This window comes from Salvelinus fontinalis, chromosome 33 (genome assembly GCF_029448725.1).
Source record: "Salvelinus fontinalis isolate EN_2023a chromosome 33, ASM2944872v1, whole genome shotgun sequence".
In the NCBI taxonomy this organism is placed as follows: Eukaryota; Metazoa; Chordata; class Actinopteri; order Salmoniformes; family Salmonidae; genus Salvelinus; species Salvelinus fontinalis.
In genome coordinates, this window is record NC_074697.1 from 45,789,676 (window position 1) to 45,813,674 (window position 23,999).

Genomic DNA, 23,999 nt, shown 5'->3' on the forward strand with positions numbered 1-23,999 from the left:
CGGAGTAGAAAGTACATTATTGAAGAATAACTGGTCTTAACTCATCCCAAAAATTGAGAATGAGTTCACGAGGTATTCCATCAATACCAGGCACTTTATCTTTATTCATATTTAAAAAAAAGCAGCTTTCAGTAATGTTTCATAAGGTTCCTCTAATAAAACAGTTTCTTCTTGAGAGAGTTTGGGCAACGTAAGGTCCTCCAAGAACTGCCGACAAGCAGAAGTATCAAAGCTCCGCGAGGAACTCTATAAATTGGAATAACATGCTCTAAAAGTTGTATTTATTTCTGTAGGATCAGATATCAGTCCCTTAGTAGGAGATCTGATCAGATATCAGTCCCTTAGTAGGAGATCTGATCAGATATCAGTCCCTTAGTAGGAGATCTGATCAGATATCAGTCCCTTAGTAGATCTGATCAGATATCAGTCCCTTAGTAGGAGATCTGATCAGATATCAGTCCCTTAGTAGGAGATCTGATCAGATATCAGTCCCTTAGTAGGAGATCTGATCAGATATCAGTCCCTTAGTAGGAGATCTGATCAGATATCAGTCCCTTAGTAGGAGATCTGATCAGATATCAGTCCCTTAGTAGGAGATCTGATCAGCTGTGTTGATGGTCTTGTTTCAGCTGCAGTAACTGGCTACTCCCTTGAAAATAGTATTTTTGTCGCACCCTCTGCATAATGAATTCTGCTTTACGTCGCAGCAGGTCGTTAAGTTCCAATCTACTTGTTTTTAGCTTAATTTCTCTCTGTTGAATAGTTGTTTTTAAAGAGAATCTTCCAGCATTTTACAATGATTTTCAAATTCACTGATCTTCTGAAGTCTTAATTTCTGTAAATTAGAGGGAAAATGTGTAGTGTTTCCTCTTATGAAACATTTTACAGCTAACCATACCATAGCCGAGTCCTCCAATGAGTAGTAATGTATTTCAAAACATTTTAAATTAGATCTAAACTGAAAAATGAAGTCAGAGTTGTGTAGTAAAGTATTATTAAACCTTCATCTAAGTGCACACTTGTTCATTGGGAAAATTTGAAATTGACAAAGAATGGAATTATGATAAGATAGAATGGCCGGTAATGTTTTTATAAGTTCCATGTTACCTGGAATATAAGTAGACGTTAAAACATAGTCAATTCTCGAGAAAGTCTTAAATCTCACAGAAAAGGCATGTATAGTCCTAAAAGCAGACTTACCCAACTTTGCTGAGCCTGAAGGGGCCTTCACTGTTATCCAAGCCTGAGACTGGGTTTGGTCATTTGGAAATTGAATTAATGATAAATACATAGGAAGTTTATGCTTTGTAGATTATTTGGAGATAGCAGCATTTTATTTTTTATCTCCTTAGATACAAAGGCCCAACCTACTTTTTGATACAAAACATACCCGGGTAAAAGTAAAGATACCTTAATAGAAAATGACTAAAAGAAAAGTCACCCAGTAAAATACTACCTGAGTAAAAGTCTAACAGTTTTTAAACATATACATATATACACACACACACACACTTAAGTATCAAAACTAAATGTAATTGCTAAAATATACTAAAACTTTTGATACTTTTTTTTATTATAAAGAGAATGAATAATTTCAAATTCCTTATATTAAGCAAACAAGACGGCACTATTTTCTCGTAAAAAAAAAAAATTACGGCTAGAAAGGCACACTCCAACACTGAGACATCATTTACAAACGAAGCATGTGTGTTTAGTGAGCCCGCCAGATCAGAGGCAGTAGGGATGACCAGGAATGTTCTCTTGACAAGTGTGTGAATTGGACCATGTTCCTGTCCTGCTAAACATTCAAAATGTAACAAGTACTTTTGGGTGTCAGGGAAAATGTATGGAGTCAACAGTAAATTTTCTTTACAGATACTACTTAAGTACTTTACACCACTGAAAGAGATTAAAGTCAAATGGAGCAAATCGTTACTCTAAGTAAAGCTATTCTAATGTTCTAGGCAGTTTTCGTTGGGAAAATTCACTTGGCTACACTAGAAGTTAACTCTGTCTTTTCAGAATATAATGATTAGAAACACCTGTCAACTGTAGAAAAGTACTTAGGCCCATCGGCCCATGGAGCATAAGCCATTAATGACGCCGGCCTCTCTAGCGAACTCGACATTGGGCAGTTTTCTCCACTTGGTTCCAGGAGTAGCAAAGCTTTCTGTGGAAATAAGTTATTCAATTCCTTTCGTTCACTTCCAGTCAATGAAATATGGCCATGTGTGTGAATCCCTAGTTTAATCGTTGACACATATTCTCACAGTACACACTGATAACACTACATGTATATGCAGAGCTGTGTGTGGTGTGCCAGGAGATGAGTCAGTGGGTTTTGCAGACAGACAGACAGGAGGCAGGTTTTACAAGATTGATTTATTAACTAGAATACAGGTCACATAAGGCCTTGCTGTATACACCATTCCTATTGAGACAAATTACCATACTCTTAGCAAATAATGACAGCATTTTTTTTGTGTTGACGTATTTTTTCAGTTTACTTCATTTTATCTTTTATACAGGTTAACTTTTTCCCATTATTTCATTGTTTTTTAATCTTCTTGTCTTAAATACTGAGAGTGGTCGAGCCCCCTCCCTTGCCTGGGCAAATATCATGCACTATACCGGGCTGGTCTCTTCACCATTCACAAAATTGTTAAAAAAACATTTTTTTTTTTTTTTATTATTAAAAGAAAAACAATTCTATCACCATTGACTAAAGGGCAAAGTGTTAGACCCCCTAACATACAAATAAACAACCATTTGAATATAGTTTGCTTGTTTCTCACTTTAACTTAACAGACCATCTCTCACCATTGTTGCAAAGAATAAAGAATAAAGAAAAGCCACGCAGACACAAGATCGCAGAACCAAAGTCACATTTTTAATACGATAGTTTTTCTTTCTCCACTTGTCGCTTTGCTTCCTCTCTCCCCCACCCTTTTTTTTTTTTGTTGCACAGTCTTTGGCTGCCTCACAGTCTGTTCAGTATTAACACATTGATATACACAGGGAATGCCACTGGCCGGCATTCAAAAGTACCGGAGTTCGCACCCCCCCCCCCCTTCCATCTCCCAAATAATGATTCCATTCACCTCTCTCTCTCTCACTGACTCACTTTCCATCTGTGAAAAGTAAACCTATAGGTAACTAAGAGGATAACTGTGGTCAGGTTCCGTTTACATTATGTGGGGTAATGACCGTGAGGATAAATACATTCTCCACTATAAGCGACATGGTCTTTCTTAAGTGTTGAGTCTACACTGATGTCTGGCTACTGTTGACAGCTCAAATGACATCAGTCCTTAACACAGACAAACAAACGTCATATAGGTAGTGCATGGCAGGTCATTGGGTTGGCGTCAGGGTATAACTCCAGTGACTGGAAGGGAGGCCTGTCAGTCAAGACAAATGGGAACTGGAGAGAGGTGGAGACAGGCATGAGTGTGTAAAGCGGAGGGTCAAAATGAAACCAATTACATGACCTTGGTTTCACTCTGTGTGTGCGCGCACGCACGTTACACACACACACTCTAGCGATCAAACAGGTTTCTATGACAACCACAGACAGAACCATAGAATTCCGCAGTCATCAACACAGATGAATAGATGGTCTGTTCTGCTCCATCCCGGAGCGCCTCTCTGGACCAGGGAACGGTGCCGTTTCAAAAGAGGGCAGGGGTACCAAGTGGTGCCAACCAGGAAGTGGGACACCAATAAACACAGGATGGCATTGAGGGACTATCAACACCACTGGCTACGTTTCAATACTCTGAACGAGCTTCCTCATCTCCTGTCCTTCCCGGTCATAGTCAGCTGAATGAATCTGAACAGCTATCCTGAGCCAGCCTCAGTACGAAAACACATGACTACACATCACCACATACCGCCAACTAGCAGAGCACAGCTGGACACTAGACTAGTCACTGGAATGTCTGTATCACGGACAGCTGACATGAAATGTTATCATACACTCCTTCAACACCACACTCTGGAGAGTATATACATCAGTAGCAAAGTGCTGGCACCCTAGCAACACAACAGATATGATCCTCAGCCACAGGCTAATCTCAACGCAGTTAATATGGCTTTCATAGTATAGACTCTCCATTTACGTTATATACAATGAATTCCTATTGGACTCAATATGTCCATTTGACATTCAATAGGTGAATATGAGGGATTACGCATGTAGAAAGATCTAATGTTACACCCAAGGGGGGGGGGGGGTGTTCCGCCCATGCAGTGGTGGGTGAGGTCATAGCTGCAGTAACTATGTTGTCCACCAGATGGCAATGGTGTGTTCTCAGTGAGGTGGCTACACGACTTCACAACGCATTAGACAGAAAGTGTTGGGTCACTTCGCACTAAAGAGGATCCCAAAAGTGCTCTGCAGTCTCTCAATCTCAATAAGCTTCAGAGAGCTCTACACTAATGATTCTCCCGCTCTCTACCATATTAGAAGCATATGGCACACATGTACGCAGACACACACACACACACACAAAGGTCATGCCCCCCATGTCTCCCCAGGCTTCCAAACCCTTCATTGGTAACAGGAGGAGGTATGAATTCCCTGCCACCACTTCCCAATGCCTCCTGGGATCCTTATGGGAATCGTTATGGTTGTTCCTCTTGGCATTCCGTGTCTAAGAGCCTAAATGCTTTTCAGAGTACGTAAAGTGCATCCCTGAATCCCACCCCTTCCCAATCCCTGTCCCTCCTAATTCTCCCTGACAGTTATTCCCACCCTTCACAGAAAGCACATGGGCCAATAAGAAGCAAGCATTGATATCTGACAGGAGGGACTTGCTGTGTGAGAGTGCATTCTGATTGGTCAGTCATCAACAGAACACTCCAAAACTGATCCACAGTTTGAAAATGAAAATAATGGGAGCATAGGGGGGAAACGAAAGAGGAAAGGTGGAACAACAAACATCAGGAAGAAACGGGGGGGGTAAAAGATATCCTCTTTAATCAAAAGAAAAACGTCTTCCAGCGTTGCCTGGAGGCTCGGGGGCATGTGTCAGAGGAGAGAGAGAGAGAGAGGAACGGAAGGAGCTCTCCCAAGATGCCAAGAGTGTGAGAGCACCCAAAGTTCCGTGCTCCAGCCTCCCTGCAGATCCAGTTAGTTGAGACTTTTGTTCTTGGCGTTATCTCTGGCTGTAGCAGACACTGAAGCGGAGGGGGTGGGTGGGTGGGGTGAGGAATGAGTCTATTGAAGTGGACGCTAGTCCATGGGGGAGAGATGAAGCATGCCTCTAGTCCATTTCCTGGTAACAGTGGTCAAATAAACATAGAGAAGCTACTGGTCAGGTCCTCCCTCCACCTGGACCCAGGATCAACCTGGGAGGACAGGGCATTCGCTGGCAAACCACAGCCCCATCGCGGTGAGGAGTGGTGGGGGCGAGAAAGGTGGGGCGCTGGGCAGTGGTTTTAGAGTCCAGCTAGGAGGTTCATATAGTTCAATGTCCTCCCACAAGATACCCTGCCTGGCAACGGTCAGCAGTTCTGAGGTCCCTTATGGTTGGGGAGGGACATGTACACGTGGTGTTTGTTGGATGGGGAAAGAGGGAGGTAATCGCTAAGGCAGAAGAAATGGTAGAGGGAGAAGAGTCAAGAGACTACAGTGGTACGGGAAGACACATGTTGTACTAGTGGCTCAAAAGTTTCTCTTTCCCACCCCCTTCCGTGCGTAGTGTGTGTATGTGTGTGTATATATCTTTAAAACGCAAATGGGGGTTGGATAACCCCCTCTCCCAACAGTTTTCCCCTATATGTACTGCATCTCACTCACCCCCTCATCTTCTCGTTCGCTTTCCCTGTCTCTCAATCTCACTCTCCTCTCGTTCCCTCCATACTTCTCACCACCCCTTCAAAATCTCGTCCACTTACATTCCTTCTCTCACCGCTCCCTCAATCGCAAACTCTTTCCATCTCGCTCTCAAATCTCTCTTTCCTTCCATCACTGGTTCACAGCATGTGTTGTTCCGTGGGGGGGTGATGGGGGTGCAGGGGGGGCAGTAGGGCCTGGATGGGGGACTGGGGGGTGTGGGGCGGAGAATGCTGGATCTGGGTATGGGGCGGCCCGTAGTGTGGGATGACGGGCGGCGTGGCAGGCATAACGTAAGGGGCCGGGGCCGGTGTGAGGGAGGGAGAGTTGTACGCCAAGGAGGAGTAGGCCGAGGTTCCTCCGTGGGAGGAGAGGGTGGTGGTGGGGGAGGCGTGCCCGCCAGGGGTGTCAGACAGGGGCTGATTGTAGAAGAAGAAAGCACACTGGTGGATGAAGGACTCGATGATTGTCTGGTAGGTTCGTGTGGCCGTCAGGGCGTCCATGGTGGTGAAGTCAGGCCGCATCAGAGTGGGCCAGAAACAGATGGATAGGTTCTCACTGGTCATCAGGTTCAAACGGTTATTCTGGCTCACCCTGAGAAAAGGAGGGAGGGTTAAGGGAGAGACAGAGAGAGAGAGAAAACAATGTAAGTTGTTCAAGAAATCCTAAAGGAACAACCTAGAAATCTAAACTCCCCAGTGTTTGTGCTATGACTCAACTGACGGAATAACGCTGACTCAATAGAGCCAGGGGTGGAGCTGACAGGGTGGAAGGTCAAAGGTTGCGGGGTGGGACGACCGTTACTGTGGTCTGCATGGCTGTCAGAGCCCGGTCACTGAGCCACTCACTTGTTCAAGTGATTGATGACGTATTTGAAGACGTCGTAGTTCTCCCTGGGGAAGCGGCGCAGGATGTCCTTCATGGCGTGAACTCGCTGATCCCGATCGTTGATCTCTGGTTGGGGCGAAAGGAGACAGGAGAGGTTAGAGGGAAAGAAGGAAAGCGCACACGTGTGTGCAGGGACGGGGAGCATGGCACGCACTGAGACAAGCTGAAATCACAGCTGAGAGTCAGAGATGACTCAACAATGCATAGCAGTGATCTCACACACACACAGAGTTCGAAACCCACACACAGGTCCTCTGGGTGTGCTGAGCCCAACGATAGGAGTGAGACAAGCTGATATCAGCACTCCAACACAGCCAGTCTTGCGTCTCCATGTGAGCGAGGCAGATGGAGCCACACACACACACATCAGTTCACATGTTATCCAGCTCCTTCTTCAAAGCATGTGTTCGCTTCTCTTGCAGTCTACAGGGTCATACGCAGAGTTCTGCAACCCATCCTGTACGTGTTTCTGTTCTAACTACTCTTTAAACGGCGTGTGTCATCCCTCTCTCCTGCTGCAGGCCGCAGGGTTGCGTCAGGGTTTTGTCACGGCTCAGGGGCCTCGCACATACACTCACTCCGCTCACTGAATGATGACCGCCCTCCGGAGTAGAGGTAAATCCCCGGGCCGCCGGCGCTACACCTTAAATCTCCACGACAACGGATTACAAAACGCAATGGGCGTGAAAGAACAGAGGGGAAAGAAGTGTACTTGATAATCTAACATTCCGTATGCATTTTGTTTTGTGTATCTTCCATTGGAGGAGGAAGGGGAGAACCATACACGTTGAATTCCATAAAACGACACTAACTATATTCACGTTACCAAATAATTGATTAATACACAATGTTTCGCAACGAAGGTCAGTAGCCTCAGTAGCACTCTGCAGGGTAGCACCATGGTGTAGCTGGAGGAACGCTAGCTTCCGTCCTCTTTTTAAATTATTTTTTAAATTTAACCAGGTGGGCCAGTTGAGAACAAGTTCTCATCTACAACTGCAACCTGGCCAAGATAAAGCAAAGCAGTGTGACAAAAACAGAGTTACACATGTGATAAACAAACGTACAGTCAATAACACAATAGAAAAATCTGTATACAGTGTGTACAAATGAAGTAAGGCAATAAATAGGCCAATAGTGGCAAAGTAATAACAATTTAGCAATTCACACTGGAGTGATATTTGTGCAGATGAGGATGTGCAAGTAGAAATACTGATGTGCAAAATTGCAGAAAAACAAAACAAATATGGAGATGAGGTAGGCAATTGGTTGGATGGGATATTTACAGATGGGCTGTGTACAGCTGCAGCGATCGATAAACTGCTCTGACAGCTGACGCTTAAAGTTAGTGAGGGAGATATAAGTCTCCAACTTCAGTGATTTTTGCAATTCGTTCCAGTCATCGGCAGCAGAGAACTGGAAGGAAAGGTGGCCAAAGGAGGTGTTGGCTTAGGGGATGACCAGTGAAATATACCTGCTGGAGCGAGTGCTAGGGATGGGTGTTCCTATGGTGACCAGTGAGCTGAGATAAGGCGGAGCTTTACCTAGCAAAGACTTATAAAGACTTGGAGCCAGTGGGTTTGGCGACAAATATGTAGCGAGGACCAGCCAACGAGAGCATACAGGTCGCAGTGGTGGGTAGTATATGGGGCTTTGGTGACAAAACGGATGGCACTGTGATAGACTGCATCCCATTTGCTGAGTAGAGTGTTGGAGGCTATTTTGTAAATTACGTCACCGAAGTCAAGGATCGGTATGTTTGGGAGCATAAGTGAAGGAGGCTTTGTTGCAAAATAGGAAGCTGATTCTAGATTTAGCTTTGGATTGGAGATGCTTAATGTGAGTCTGGAAGGAGAGTACAGTCTAGCCAGACACCTAGGTATTTATAGTTGTCCACATATTCTAAGTCAGAACCATCCAGAGTAGTGATGCTAGTCGGGCGGGTGGGTGCGGGCAGCAATCGTTTGAAGAGCATACATTTAGTTTTACTAGCATTTAAAAGCAGTTGGAGGCCACGGAAGGAGTGTTGTATGGAGGTGAAGCTCGTTTGGATGTTAACACAGTGTCCAAAGAAGGGCCAGAGGTATAGAGAATGGTGTCGTCTGTGTAGAGGTGGATCAAAGAATTCTCCCACAGCAAGAGCGACATCATTGATATATACAGAGAAAAGAGTCGGCCCGAAGATTAACCCTGTGGCACCCCCATAGAGACTGCCAGAGGTCCGGACAACAGGCCCTCCGATTTGACACACTGAACTCTATCTGAAAAGTAGTTAGTGAACCAGGTGAGGCAGTCATTAGAGAAATCAAGGCTGTTGATAAGAATACGGTGATTGACAGATTCTAAAGCCTTGGCCAGGTCGATGAAGACAGCTGCACAGTACTGTCTTTTATCAATGGCAGTTATGATATCATTTAGGACCTTAAGCGTGGCTGAGGTGCACCTGTGACCAGCTCGGAAACCAGAGAAGGTACGGCGGGATTCGAAATGGTCGGTGATCTGTTTGTTCACTTGGCTTTCGAAGACTTTAGAAGGGCAGGGCAGGATGGATATAGGTCTGTAACAGTTTGGGTCTAGAATGTCTCCCCCTTTGAAGAGGGGGATGACCGCAGCCACTTTCCAATCTTTAGGAATCTCAGACAATACGAAAGATGTTGAACAGACTAGTAATTTGGTTGCAACAATGGCGGCGGATAATTTTAGGAAGAGAGGGTCCAGTTTGTCTAGCCCAGCTGATTTGTAGGGATCCAGATTTTGCAGCTCTTTCAGAACAGCAGCTGTCTGGATTTGGGTGAAGGAGAAGCGGGGGGGGGGGGGGTTCCTTGGGCCAGTTGCTGAAGGGGGTGCGGAGCTGTTGGCCGGGGTTGGGGTAACCAGGTGGAAAGCATGGCCAGCCGTAGAGAAATGCCTATTGAAATTCTCGATTATCGTGGATTTATCAGTGGTGACAGTGTTTCCTAGTCTCAGTGCAGTGGGCAGCTGGGAGGAGGTACTCTTATTCTCCATGTACTTTAGTGTCCCAAAACTTTTTGGAATTAGTGCTGCAGGATACAAATTTCTGTTTGAAAAAGCTAGCCTTTGCTCTCCTAACTGACTGTTTGTATTGGTTCCTGACTTACCTGAAAAGTTGCATATCGCGGTGACTATTCGAAGGTAGTGCAGTACACCACAGTGTTTTTGTGCTGGTCAAGGGCAGTCAAGTCTGGAGTGAACCAAGTGCTATATCTGTTCTGAGTTCAACATTTTTTGAAAGGGGCATACTTATTTAAGATGGTGAGGAAAGCACTTTTAAAAGAACAACCAGGCATCCTCTACTGACGGGATGAGGTCAATATCCTTCCAGGATACCCGGGCCAGGTCGATTAGAAAGGCCTGCTCGCAGAAGTGTTTTTGGGAGCGTTTGACAGTGATGAGGGGTGGTCGTTTGACCGCGGACCCATAACGGACGCAGGCAATGAGGCAGTGATCGCTGAGATCCTGGTTGAAAACAGCAGAGGTGTATGTAGAGGGCAAGTTGGTCAGGGTGATATCTATGAGGGTGCACGTGTTTACGGATTTGGGGTTGTACCTGGTAGGTTCCTTAATAATTTGTGTTAGATTGAGGGCATCTATCTTAGATTGTAGGACGGCCGGGGTGTTAAGCATATCCCAATATAGGTCACCTAGCAGTACGAACTCTGACGATAGATGGGGGGCAATCAATTCACATATGGTGTCCAGGGCACAGCTGGGAGCTGAGGGTCTATAACAAGCGGCAACAGTGAGGGACTTATTTCTGGAGAGATGGATCTTTAAAATTAGAAGCTCGAACTGTTTGGGCATAGACCTGAATAGTTTGACAGAACTCTGCAGGCTCTCTCTACAGTAGATTGCAATTCCACCCCTTTAGAAGTTCTGTCTTGATGGAAAATGTTGTAATTGGGGATGGAAGTTTCTGCATTTTTGGTGGCCTTCCTAAACCAGGATTCAGACACAGCTAGGACATCAGAATTGGCGGAGTGTGCTAAAGCAGTGAATAAAGCAAATTTAGGGAGGAGGCTTCTGATGTTAACATGCATGACACCAAGACTTTTATGGTTGCAGAAGTCAACAAATGAGAGCGCCTGGGGACACACAGGGCCTGGATTAACCGCTACATCACCAGAGGAACAGAGTAGGAGTAGGATGAGGGTATGGCTAAAGGCTATAAGAACTTGTCGTATAGTGCTTTGGGAACAGAGATTAAAAGGTGCAGATTTCTGGAAGTGGTAGAATAGATTCAGGGCATAGTGTACAGACAAGGGTATGGTAGGGTGCGAGTACAGTGGCGGTAAACCTAGGCATTGAGTGACGATGAGAGAGGTTGCATCTCTGGAGGTGCCAGTTAAGCTAGGTGCGGTCTCCGCATGTGTGGGGGGTGGGACAAGGGGGCTATCTGAGGCATGTTGATCAGGACTAGGGGCTCTGCAGTAAAATAAAACAATGAGAGCTGTCCTAAACAACAGTATACAAGGCATATTGACATTAGAGAAAGGCATAAAGCAATCACAGTTGTTGATTGGGAGAGCTAAGACAACAACGGGAGAGACAACGAGTAAACAGCTAGGACAACAACGGGTAAATGGCGATGAATGGGCAGAGAGGATCAGTTAGCTACACACAGGGCAAGAGTTCCAGTCTGGGGCCGACAGATAAACAAAATAAAGTACCATGTTAATGAACAGTCCAGCAGGCATCAGCTATGTAGCCGAGCGATCATAGGGTCCAATGTGCAGCAATAGATGAAACAGGGAGCCATTTGGTAGTCGATTACTACGTTAGGCAAGCGGGAGACACAGCGTTCAGGAAGCTAGTGGGCCGGGCCGAGCAGTTGGATCATCACCAACATCCACGACGCAGAGGCCGGTTGAGAGCACATCGGCCGAATTACGTCAGCAGACCAGTCGTGATGGATCGGCGGGGCTCCGTGTTGACAAAGGGTCCAGGCCAACTGGCAAGAGCGGTATTGTAGTTGGTGTACTTTGTTTGCTAGACGGGAGATGGGCCTAGAACAAGGCTAGCTCGAGGATAACTGGTGCATGCTTCTGGACAAGGGCATTAGCCACAGTAGCCACTCGGTAGCAGCTAACTAGCTGTGAAGATCTGGTGTAATGGTCCAGAGCTTGTGGCAGGAATCCGGTGATGTAGCGGGGGAAAAAAGAACTCCGATATGCTCAGGGCTGATATCGCTCTGTGCAGACTGGCAGGTGTTTTCCTGGCTAAAGCGGCTGGTGGAGATGCTAAAGGTAAAGACCGCTAGCAGTGGCTAACAATGACTAAATAGCTAGTAGCTAATTAGCTGGCTAGCTTCTTCAGGCTGCAGGGTGAATATTGAAAAAACTGGAAAATATGTGCACATTTTCAAACGGCCTCTTAAGAAATTTTTGATTTTACAATATGCATATATTTACTACTGTTGGATAGATAACAGTCTATAGTTTCTAAAAACGTTTGAATTATTTCTCTAAGTGGAACAGAACTATTTTTACAGCCATTTTCCTACCCCGAATTGAGATTTCCAAAATGCGATGTGTCTCTTTAAGACCTTGTCTATACAAGGTCATGACACTTAGGACCGTAGAAACACGTCATACGCCTTCATCTGGGTGTAATGCGGAAGTGAGAGTTGAAAGGAGTCGAATATCTCTTCCATGGACTGAATACCACATCTTGTGAGACCTGCGCAGTTAAAAAAAAATTCCGGGCGCGAGGCAGAATCTGGACTCGGCTCATGGAAGACGCTCGTTTAAGGTGAATATGACCTCTAGCTACGATATTATTTGATACATGTCACAAAATCATCCTAAAGTATGTTTTTTCAATATACTTTAATTATATTATTGCAATTTATTCTGGACTTTAGATGTGATGCGACGGAAGAATTTTTTGAAGAAAGACAGATTAGCGCCGCACGGCCGTTGTGCTTGCTAACCAAAGAGGGAAATATTTCGTTCTGGAACCCAACTAAAGACTGTACTGGACATTGGACCCCGTTACAACATTCTGATGGAAGATCAACAAAGATAAGGACCCAATTTGGGATGCTTTTTCATATATCTGTCGAACTGTGCTATGCTAGCGCTTGACTAGAATCAATGCTGCCGTATGCTAGCTAATGTTGTAAGCTAATATAACGATATATATTGTGTTTTCGCTGTAAAACACTTCAAAAATCGGAAATATTGGCTCTATTCACACGATATTTGTCTTTCATTAGCTATCCACCATATGTTTTTCTGAAATGTTTTATGAGGTGTAATTAGTAGTTGACGTTGGTGTCTGTATTTTCTCTGGCTACTCCCGGTCGATTTCAGACTGTAGCTAGGATGTAGCTATGATGGGAGCTGCAATGTAAAACTGATTTATAGCTAAAATATGCACATTCTTTGAACAAAACATAGATTTATTGTGTAACATGTTATAGGACTGTCATCTGAGGTAGTTTTTTCTAGGTTCTTTAGGTTGGTTCTAGGTTAGTTCGGTTGGCTTGTGCATGCTACTTGAATCATAATTCATACATCATAATCATAATCATACGTGTCTGTCCACTTTTGTATTTGGTGGTGAGCTAACATAAATATATGTGGTGTTTTCTCTGTAAAACATTTTAAAAAATCGGACATGTTGGCTGGATTGACAAGATGTTTATCTTTCAAATGCTGTATTGGACTTGTTAATGTGTGAAAGTTAAATATTTTTAAAAAATAGATTTTGAATTTCGCGCCCTGCAGCTGTTGTCATTTTCGTTCCGACGTCGGGCTTGCAGCCCAAACAGGCTAGCTTCTGATGGAGGTTCCAGTTAGGTCTAAAAAATAGCAGATCCATACCACATTGGGTGAGGCGGGTTGCAGGAAGGTATATTTAATTCGAATATGGAAAAGAGATCGAAATGTATACAAAAAAGACAATATTTACATGGGACGAAAACAAACACGTCTTCCTGCTGCGCCATCTTGGAAGGGTGCATTGACTTCAATAAGAAACCTAGGAGGCTCATGGTTCTCACCCCCTTCTATAGACATACACAGTAATTATGACAACTTCCAGAGGACGTCCTCCAACATAGAGCTCTTGCAGCATGAACTGACATGTTGACCACCCAATCAAAGGATCGGAGAATGAATCTAGTACTGAAAGCATAAGCTACAGCTAGCTAGCACTGCAGTGCATAAAATGTGGTGAGTAGTTGGCTCAAAGACAGAAAGACAATAGTTGAACAGTTAAAGGAATTTCTTCAAAAATGAAGGAGAAGCAAGAGAGCTTTTTAGTCGTCTTTTTTTCACTTACTTTGCTAGTGAATGCAGCTAGCTAGTTTAGCCTATTCAAACACTTGGCTCAAACAGAGAGAGATGCTGTTAGCTAGCTGGATATCCAACACTGGAACCCTTCCAAGTCAAGGTAAGCTTTTGTTTTATTAATTTATTGGAACAAGAGCCCACCGGTGTAAATGCTAAACGGTTTGCTGTTGACTGTACTTAATGATTGTAACGGGTTTACTAACGCGTTAGCTCTAGTAGCTATGTTGACCATGACGTTAATATGGTGACAATATAGGCTTTGTGGAGCGGCTAGCGGTTATGACGAAGGTTTGGCTTGGAAAGTTTTTTTGTCTGGTCACAGAAAACTGATGTGTCGTACACTGAAGTCCACAAGCGAAGGGAAAAGGTGAGAGGAGGAGAGCAGGTAGATGCGAGAAGGAATTATACAACGATCAAAAGGATCATGTTGTTTGTATGTGGCTGCTATGAAAGTGAATTGTTTTTGCGTGTGATCAGGGGTGTATTCATTCCGCCAATTCAGTAAAAAATAATAATAATCTTGAACGGAAGCAAACGGAACGAAACTTGGATAAACATACCTGCTTATGTCCAATAGAAACTCTAGTTTGCAACTGTTGGACTAATGTTTACACTCTAGATCAGCTAGATGCAGGCAAGAGAGCGCAAGGCGGTATTGAATGTGTCAATGTCTGTCACCTTGATTACTCACATTTCTCTTGACCTGTGCACTTACGTTGTAAACTTTCATTCATAGGTTGTAGCAACCTCATGATGGGTATAGGGAAAATTTGAGTATCATGTAGTGGCTTAAACCTAACGATGTCACATTGAGCTGGATGAATGGAATATGAATGAGTCATCCAACATGCTGTAATAGAAATAAGGCCATTCTCATAAAAAAAGACAACAAAAGAAAGTGTCCTCCCTCATCTTAAACAGCACCGACCGCCACTGGTTTCTTCATAGAGCAAGGACAACCCTAATACATCCTCTCCCCAGCCCCAGCACTCCCCAAGCCTCTCCCCAGCCCAGTCCCCCTTTCTCTACCCCCCCTCTCCGCAGCCCAGCCCCCTTTCCCCCTCAGCCCTCTTTTCCCACACACACCCCTCTCCCCAGCCCAGCCCTCTCTTTCCCCTCTCCCCAGACCCATGTCTTACTGAAGGCCTCCACCAGTTCGATCTGATGGCTGTAGGGCACCAGGGGTTCTGGCAGCTCAGAGAAAAAGGCCTTCATGGCCCCGGCCACCGTGTTGATAGTGAAGTCCTTCTCCACCAGGTCCAGGTTATGGTCTAGCAGGGAGACAGAGAGCGGGAGACACAGAGGTTCATTAGAATAAGACATGGAAGAGACACCTGATTTAGGACATGATCTACAAGAGACAACAATATGAAACACACACACAAAAGGTCTGGCTCAAACTCATTTGTTTTACTGCTATAGTATCACCCCACCTGGTGATAGACTAAAATACCTGACTAAACAAACCACCAGCACACAACAAAAGTTCCGTATTGCTTAGAGAACACTGCTTATCCCGTTAGAAGGAGCTGCACCCAATTGGCTCCAGCTCCTCGGTACCAAGTGAGTACCAAGTGAGTCTCTTTTATTCAGTGTGGCAGGTCAGCATAAGGGACCACATGGGAGAGGACGGGAACGAGGTCAGCAGCACCGGAAGCACTACTGCTGATTAAAATTAGAAACCCGAGAGTAAATCACAGGCGACGCCTGGCCCGCTTGTTGTTCAAAACACAGAGAAAAGAGTGCGAGAGAAGGAAGGGGTGAAGGAGGGGAGGAGAGAAGGATAAGAATATATAGACTATTAAAAACCCTTCTCTGATTACTCTCGCTTGTCTATGACAAATGTGGAGGAAGAGAGGCGGGGAGATGGGGGGGGGGGGGGGATAGAAAGTAGGTGATTGATTGTGGAAGAGTTAGACAGGTAGCAATGGTGAGGGAGAGGGGATTGGCGAGAAAGGATGAAAAAGAGACAGAAAAGAGAGAGAGGAGGAAAATAGGACCTGTTGTGTACATAACAGAGCAGCTTCAGTGATAACACTGGTACCAAGTCAGTTCTCACCCAGTAACGCCTAGTGCTTCCGATTCAGACCTGTTCTCAGAACAGGCCTAAGAGTGAGCTCCAGATCTCAGTGCTCCTAAAGCCCGGTTTAGATAAAACAGCCGACATAAGCAGAGACGAGACAAAACTAGCCAGTTTTAGAATTTTGTGTGGAAGAATAGCTGACTAAAGACAGGACATTCATATCAAGATGACGAGATGGGCAGTTGAGACCGTTTCCACGGTAACAGGGAATCTTCACAACGACTCGATACAACTTGATACAAAGTTGCCACTTGTTATAGCCGGTGTTGTAGTGAACAAGTATCATGAAATACATGCACCAGAAACACGGACTTGTCAGATAAATATCAGCAAGCTAAGCTTGCTAACGGCAGCAAAATAGCTAGCTAGCGGTTTGCTTGGCTAAACACATAACGTCAGGGCACTGCTCTCCAATTGGCTAAACGAATCCGTCTCATCCCAAGTCGTCAGCTAAGATTTGACATGTGGAACCTTGGAAACTCCAGCAGCCGACATGAGAAGTTCGAAAACTAGTCTGGTCTCGGCTGTTGTATCTGAACTGGGTGTGTGGTTCTATCGCCATGGGTTACCTTTGCTGTAAGGGGTGGCTAGGTGATAGCTGATTGGGTGCTATGGTCTACCGGTGCTGTAATTTCATGTGTAATTGTATTGTCACCTTGGTCTAGGGTCCTGTTCGACTGGACACAGGACTTCGCTTCTGATTACCTCAGCCACACTGATTTCTCACACACACACACACACACACACACACACACACACACACACACACACACACACACACACACACACCAGCGAGCATGCTTCATTAACCAAACCAATCAGGGAGGAAATTAACGGCCCACACCACACATACGCATGTACACACACACACTACGATGTGAGGAAGACCTCTCCTTCCTGCATATCCATGATACAGATGCTCCCAGGTTAATTAGGTGCATCCATTAGACAACAGGCTTCTGGACAGATACAACACACTAACACTGCACCTCCATGGCCTGTTTGTGCCTAGGTGTGTTTCTTTGCATTGGTGAGTTTGTGTGTGTGCGCCTGTATGTGCATAGGTCAGTATGTGTACATAGGCACTGACCACGGGTGGCACGGGGTCTGACGACCCTACAATAATTACACTCAGTCTGACCAGGCAATGTTTTTCCACTCCTCAATTGTGGAGTGTTGGTAAGCACGTGTCCACCGCGGCCGGTTCTCGTTTTTAGCTGATAGGAGTGGAACCCGGTGTGGTCGCCTGCTCCAATAGTCCATCCATGACAAGGACCGATGAGTTGTGCTTGGTCAAATGGCGTTCTGCACACCACTGTTGTACTGCGCCGGTTATTTGCACGATTCTTGCCATTCTCCTTCGACCGCTCATCAACGAGCTGTTTTCACCCACAGGACTGTCACTGACTGGATGTTTTCTGTTTGTCGCCCCGTTCTCGGTGAACCCTAGACCAGCGTGCAGGGGTGCACGTCCAGGTGTTTTGCCCTTACACTACACAGCGGATTCAAATGATCAAAGCTTCATGATTAGTTGATTATTTGAATCAGCTGTGTAGTGCCCGGGATAAAAACTAAAACGTGCACTCCTTGGGGTCCCGAGGACAGAGTTTGGGAAAACTTGCCCTAGACACTCGCGAGTAAAAAGCCCAGGAGGCCGGCCGTTTGAGATACTGGAACAGGCACACCTGGCACCGATTATCACACCACACTCAAAGTTGCTTTGGTCACTTGTTTTGCCCATTCTAATGTTCAATCGAACAGTAACTGAATGCCTCAATGCCTGTCTGCCTGCTTTATATAGCAAGCCACATGACTCTCTGTCTGTAGGAGTGAACCTTTTTCGTGAACCTAATAAACTGGCCACTGAGTGTAAGGCATATTGCTGACAATTCATATTGTTGGTGTGCGTTGAATGTCTACGGTCAAAAAGAGAGGTTCTGGTGACTCACCCTGGTCAAACTGCCTCTGCATGCTCTCCATCTCTGACTTGTTCCCACTCACCCTGTAGATCCCTTCTGTAGTGATACCTGAGAGAGAGAGAGCAGAGACAGAGAGAGAGAGAAGCGAGAGAGAGAGAGATGCGAGAGAGAAGCAAGAGAGAGAGAGAGAGAGATTCAGTACACTTGATGCTTTCAACATGACATTTTATCATCAATCCAACTCACAGTCTAAACACACACACTCGCAGACATCGATAAGTACCCCTATACTAAACACACACACACTCTCAGACATCAATAAGTACCCCTATACTAAACACACACACACACACACTCGCAGACATCGATAAGTACCCCTATACTAAACACACACACACTCGCAGACATCAATAAGTACCCCTATACTAAACACACACACACACTCGCAGACATCGATAAGTACCCCTATACTAAACACACACACACACACTCGCAGACATCAATAAGTACCCCTATACTAAACACACACACACACTCGCAGACATCAATAAGTACCCCTATACTAAACACACACACACACTCGCAGACATCGATAAGTACCCCTATACTAAACACACACACTCGCAGACATCGATGAGTACCCCTATACTAAACACACACACACTCGCTGACATCGATAAGTACCCCTATATGTCCTCTGCGTATGCAGCTCCAATAGAATGCTGTTAGAAGCAGTGTTCTATGCAGAGATTGTGTAGTAATGAAACAACAGACACATTGGAGAGTCTATTAGTGGCCTCCCACCGAGACAGATCATAAGCGCTATCAATGAAACTCATAAAGCACCAGGGCAGGCTTACAGAAAGTGTTCCGGTGCTTTCTGTCCTTCTGGGGCTACTAGAGTTCAAGATCCATAAAAATGACTTAATGAACTCTGGTCCCATGTGTTCATCATCCCGCTCTTTCTCCTCCTCTCTGCTTATCATCCTCTCCTCTCTCTGCAATCCATGCCTTTACCACAGTCATGGAGAGGACAAGGGTGTGGAAAGATGGTGAGAGCGCTAGAGAGAGGGAGGCGGGAGGGAGACAAAGACAAATCCCGAGACAGGGAGAGGCGGGAGGAAATGAGTCTCTCAGTCAAGACGAGCGGCATCGATCCCCTCCTGCTGCCGATCAATTATCCACAAAAGCTTTTCTAGCCAGACTCCAGGGGAACAGGGGATGGAAAGTGAAATGGAGAGGGGAGGAGGGAGACAGGGAGAGAAATAGAAGAGAATAGCAAAAGGCGAGGAGGAAGAGACATACTATATAATAATACATGCCATTTAGCAGAGGCTTTTATCCAAAGCGTCTTACAACAGAGAGTGCAAACCCTTTCCCATTAGTGGCCCCAGCAGGAATCAAACCCACGACCCTGGCGTAGGGCTGTTATGGCGACCGTATTACCGCCACTCAAGAGTCATGACCACAGTCAAATTCCACGTGACCGCTGAGTCATGGTAACCAGGCTTCTCCAAATTAGTAGCCTACCAAACTTGCTATCGCTAACGGTATCGCCTAACGGTATCGCCTATCAAACTTGCTATCGCCTATCGCTAACGGCCTGTCGCTAACGAACCTGTCGCTAATGGCCTGGTACTCAGCGCTCTATTATCCCTCTAATCACTCTGACATCAATGCAAATTCAATAGGAAATCAAACACTTCACGAGAGCCCTGGCATTCAGAGTTAGAGCGAAATGGGATCACCTGTTGCTCAGCGAGAGACAGCTCCTCATAGCCGGTTGATGCATGGGATTAAATAAGTGTTCCTATAAGCCCATGTTGCGCGATATTTCTATAGGCTATGCTAGGCAATTGTGTGAGAAAACAGAGATTTGATCGCCTCTATTAAAAAGAGGATCTCATCAGCTTTCTATTAGCTATATTTCTTTCTCAACTTTCCTAATATTAAGCACATTGCTTCACTTTAAAAATCGGCGTAGACTATGAACCGCAGGAAAAGTGTCCTCCATTCACTATTCAAGTGCGTACAGATCACATATATTCTTTCCCCTCCGCCCCTATTTCGACAGGTGCATGGTGATGGAAAGGCGCAACATATTTAGCAGATGTATCTAAATGCTTGTGCTCGTAGCTCAAACAGAGCAGAAATATCTAACAATACACACAAATCTAAAAGGAATAAATGAAGGAATATCACGATGAAAAATGTCAGAGTCCAGAGTATAAATATACACAAACGTACACTACCGTTCAAAAGTTTGGGGTCACTTAGAAATGTTCTTGTTTTTGAAAGGAAAGCACATTTTTTGTCCATTAAAATAACATCACATTGATCAGAAATACAGTGTAGACATTGTTAATGTTGTAAACGACTAATGTAGCTGGAAACGTCAGATTTTTTATGGAATATCTACATAGGCTTAAGGAGGCCAATTATCAGCAACCATCACTCCTATGTTCCAATGGCACGTTGTGTTACCTAATCCAAGTTTAGCATTTTAAAAGGCTAATTGATCATTAGAAAACCCTTTTGCAATTATGTTAACACAGCTGAAAACTGTTGTCCTGATTAAAGCAGCAATAAAACTGTCCTTCTTTAGACTAGTTGAGTATCTGGACTATCGGCATTTGTGGGTTCGATTACAGGCTCAAATTAGCCAGAAACAAATAACTTTCTTCTGAAACCCGTCAGTCTATTCTTGATCTGAGAAATGAAGACTATTCCATGTGAGAAGTTGCCAAGAAACTGAAGATCTCGTACAACACTGTGTACTTCTCCCTTCACAGAACAGTGCAAACTGTCTCTAACCAGAATAGAAAGAGGAGTGGGAGGCCCCGGTGCACAACTGAGCAAGAGGACAAGTACATTAGTGTCTAGTTTGAGAAACAGACGCCTCACAAGTCCTCAACTGGCAGCTTCATTAAATACTTCCCGCAAAACACCAGTCTCAACGTCAACAGTGAAGAGGCGATGCTGGGATGCTAGGTTTCTGAATGTCCTTGAACCCGATCGAACATCTCTGGAGAATACTGAAAATATCTGTGCAGCGACGCCCCCCCATCCAACCTGACAGCGTTTGAGAGGATCTGCAGAGAAGAATGTGAGAAACTCCCTAAATGCATGTCTGCCAAGATTGTTGAGTCATACCCAAGAAGACTCGAGGCTGTAACCGCTGACAAAGGTGCTCCAACAAAGTACTGAGTAAAGGGTCTGAATACTTATGTAAATGTGATGTCCGTTTTTTTAGAATAAGGCTGTAACGTAACTAAAGGTGTAAAAAGTCAATGGGTCTGAATACTTTCCGAATGCACTGTATGTCTATCTACATACAGTGGTTCCTCCTTTAAAAGTTGTGTCATACTGCGGCACACCCAGCATTCTGTGGCACGTCATTTAATTCTCACGTCATTTAATTCTCTTCTGTTACTGCAAGTTATTGCTAGTTTGACCACCAGAGGGCATCTTTGAGAAGCATTTGATAATATTCCGTATTGGTATTACCAGAGAATTTAAAACCATTTTTGTAATAACATAGTATATGGGATTGATTAAGAAATGTGGCTTAGTTAATTTGATTAATATTAGTGTTTCCAGTCAGAGAAAAATTGTCCGTTTGTAAATTCAGGCCGTTTCGCTCTTGGAGTGCAAACTGGACGTTCGGGCCAAGGAGAAAGGTTGATTTGAGCGTTATGGCCTTAAAACGGCAGTCAAGCACCCAAGCTAATGTTGGCTACAAGACACAAATGAGACAACTCTAAGCCTGTGTTTCAGACATAAGGAAGTGGATGGCTGAAAACGTTCTACTTTTAAACTCGGACAAAACAGAGATGCTTGTTCTAGGTCCCAAGAAACAAAGAGATCTTCTGTTGAATCTGACAATTAATCTTGGTTGTAAAGTCTTCTCAAATAAAACTGTGAAGGACCTCGGCGTTACTCTGGACCCTGATCTCTCTTTTGACAAACATATCAAAACTGTTTCAAGGACAGCTTTTTTCCATCTACGTAACATTGCAAAAATCAGACATTTGTCCAAAAATGATGCAGAAAAATTAATCCATGCTTTTGTTACATGTAGGTTAGACTACTGCAATGCTCTACTTTCCGGCTACCCGGATAAAGCACTAAATAAACTTCAGTTAGTGCTAAATACGGCTGCTAGAATCCTGACTAGAACCCAAAAATGTGATCATATTACTCCAGTGCTAGCCTCCCTACACTGGCTTCCTGTTAAGGCAAGGGCTGATTTCAAGGTTTTACTGTTAACCTAGAAAGCGTTACATGGGCTTGCTCCTACCCATCTTTCCGAGTTGGTCCTGCCGTACATACCTACACGTACGCTACGGCCTCCTAATTGTCCCTAGAATTTCTAAGCAAACAGCTGGAGGCAGGGCTTTCTCCTATAGATCTCCATTTCTATGGAATGGTCTGCCTACCCATGTGAGAGACGCAGACTCGGTCTCAACTTTTAAGTCTTTACTGAAGACTCATCTCTTCAGTGGGTCATATGATTGAGTGTAGTTTGGCCCAGGAGTGTGAAGGGGAACGGAAAGGCTCTGGAGCAACCTGTCTCTGCCTGGCCGGTTCCCCTCTCTCCACTGGGATTCTCTGCCTCTAACCCTATTACAGGGGCTGAGTCACTGGCTTACTGGTGCTCTTTCATGCCGTGCCTAGGAGGGGTGCGTCACTTGAGTGTGTTGAGTCACCGACGTGATCTTCCTGTCTGGGTTGGCGCCCCCCCTTGGGTTGTGCCGTGGCGGAGATCTTTGTAGGCTATACTCGGCCTTGTCTCAGGATGGTAAGTTGGTGGTTGAAGATATCCCTCTAGTGGTGTGGGGCCTGTGCTTTGGCAAAGTGGGTGGGGTTATATCCTTCCTGTTTGGCCATGTCCGGGGGTATCATCGGATGGGGCCACAGTGTCTCCTGACCCCTCCGGTCTCAGCCTCCAGTATTTATGCTGCAGTAGTTTGTGTCGGGGGGCTAGGGTCAGTCTGTTATATCTGGAGTACTTCTCCTGTCTTATCCGGTGTCCTGTGTGAATTTAAGTATGCTCTCTCTAATTCTCTCTTTCTCTCTGTCTTTCTCTCTCTCTCGGAGGACCTGTGCCCTAGGACCATGCCTCAGGACGACCTGGCTGATGACTCCTTGCTGTCCCCAGTCCAACTGGCCGTGCTGCTGCTGCTCCAGTTTCAACTGTTCTGCCTGCGGCTATGGAACCCTGACCTGTTCACCGGACGTGCTACCTGTCCCAGACCTGCTGTTTTCAACTCTCTAGAGACCATAGGAGCGGTAGAGATACTCTTAATGATCGGCTATGAAAAGCCAACTGACATTTACTCCTGAGGTGCTGACTTGCTGCACCCTCAACAACTACTGTGATTATTATTATTTGACCATGCTGGTCATTTATGAACATTTGAACATCTTGGCCATGTTCTGTTATAATCACCCAGCACAGCCAGAAGAGGACTGGCCACCCCTCAGCCTGGTTTCTCTCTAGGTTTCTTCCTAGGTTTTGGCCTTTCTAGGGAGATTTTCCTAGCCACCGTGCTTCTTCACCTGCATTGCTTGCTGTTTGGGGTTTTAGGCTGGGTTTCTGTACAGCACTTTGAGATATCAGCTTATGTACGAAGGGCTATATAAATTAATTTGATCATTTTACTCGCCCTAGCAGAGCTGGTAAGGCCGTCCATTTGAAGTAATCGCAGTAATCTTATTTTTTTGCATTTTTCACCCTGTCAGCTCCTATTAGTTCTATTGAGCACCTTGGCACCAACTCGCCTCCCAAACAATCTATTCCCAGCTTAATGTTCAACGTCACAATGCCTGCTTCGCTATTGTTGGCAATGAGACCTGCTCACGTTCTATAGTTAAAATGTAAACAACAAAAATAATATTGGAACTCTACGGTCTTCCCATTGTTTCCTATGGGGGAAATATAGGCATGTGTC

The 23,999-nt window shown here is 45.0% G+C and overlaps 1 protein-coding gene across 1 annotated transcript in view; it reads right to left on the reverse strand.

The window, feature by feature from the left end:
• Nucleotides 1-2,367: 2,367 nt before the first annotated feature.
• LOC129832381 (rho GTPase-activating protein 35-like) overlaps nucleotides 2,368-23,999 on the reverse strand; it is a 104,121-nt gene continuing 82,489 nt past the window's right edge. The window contains exons 4-7 of the mRNA XM_055896403.1: nucleotides 18,076-18,153; nucleotides 15,183-15,314; nucleotides 6,688-6,793; nucleotides 2,368-6,433 (exon numbers count right to left, since the gene is read on the reverse strand). Coding sequence (XP_055752378.1) covers nucleotides 5,980-6,433; nucleotides 6,688-6,793; nucleotides 15,183-15,314; nucleotides 18,076-18,153 — 770 coding nt within the window. The 3' untranslated portion in view covers nucleotides 2,368-5,979. The remainder of the gene's footprint in view (nucleotides 6,434-6,687; nucleotides 6,794-15,182; nucleotides 15,315-18,075; nucleotides 18,154-23,999) is intronic.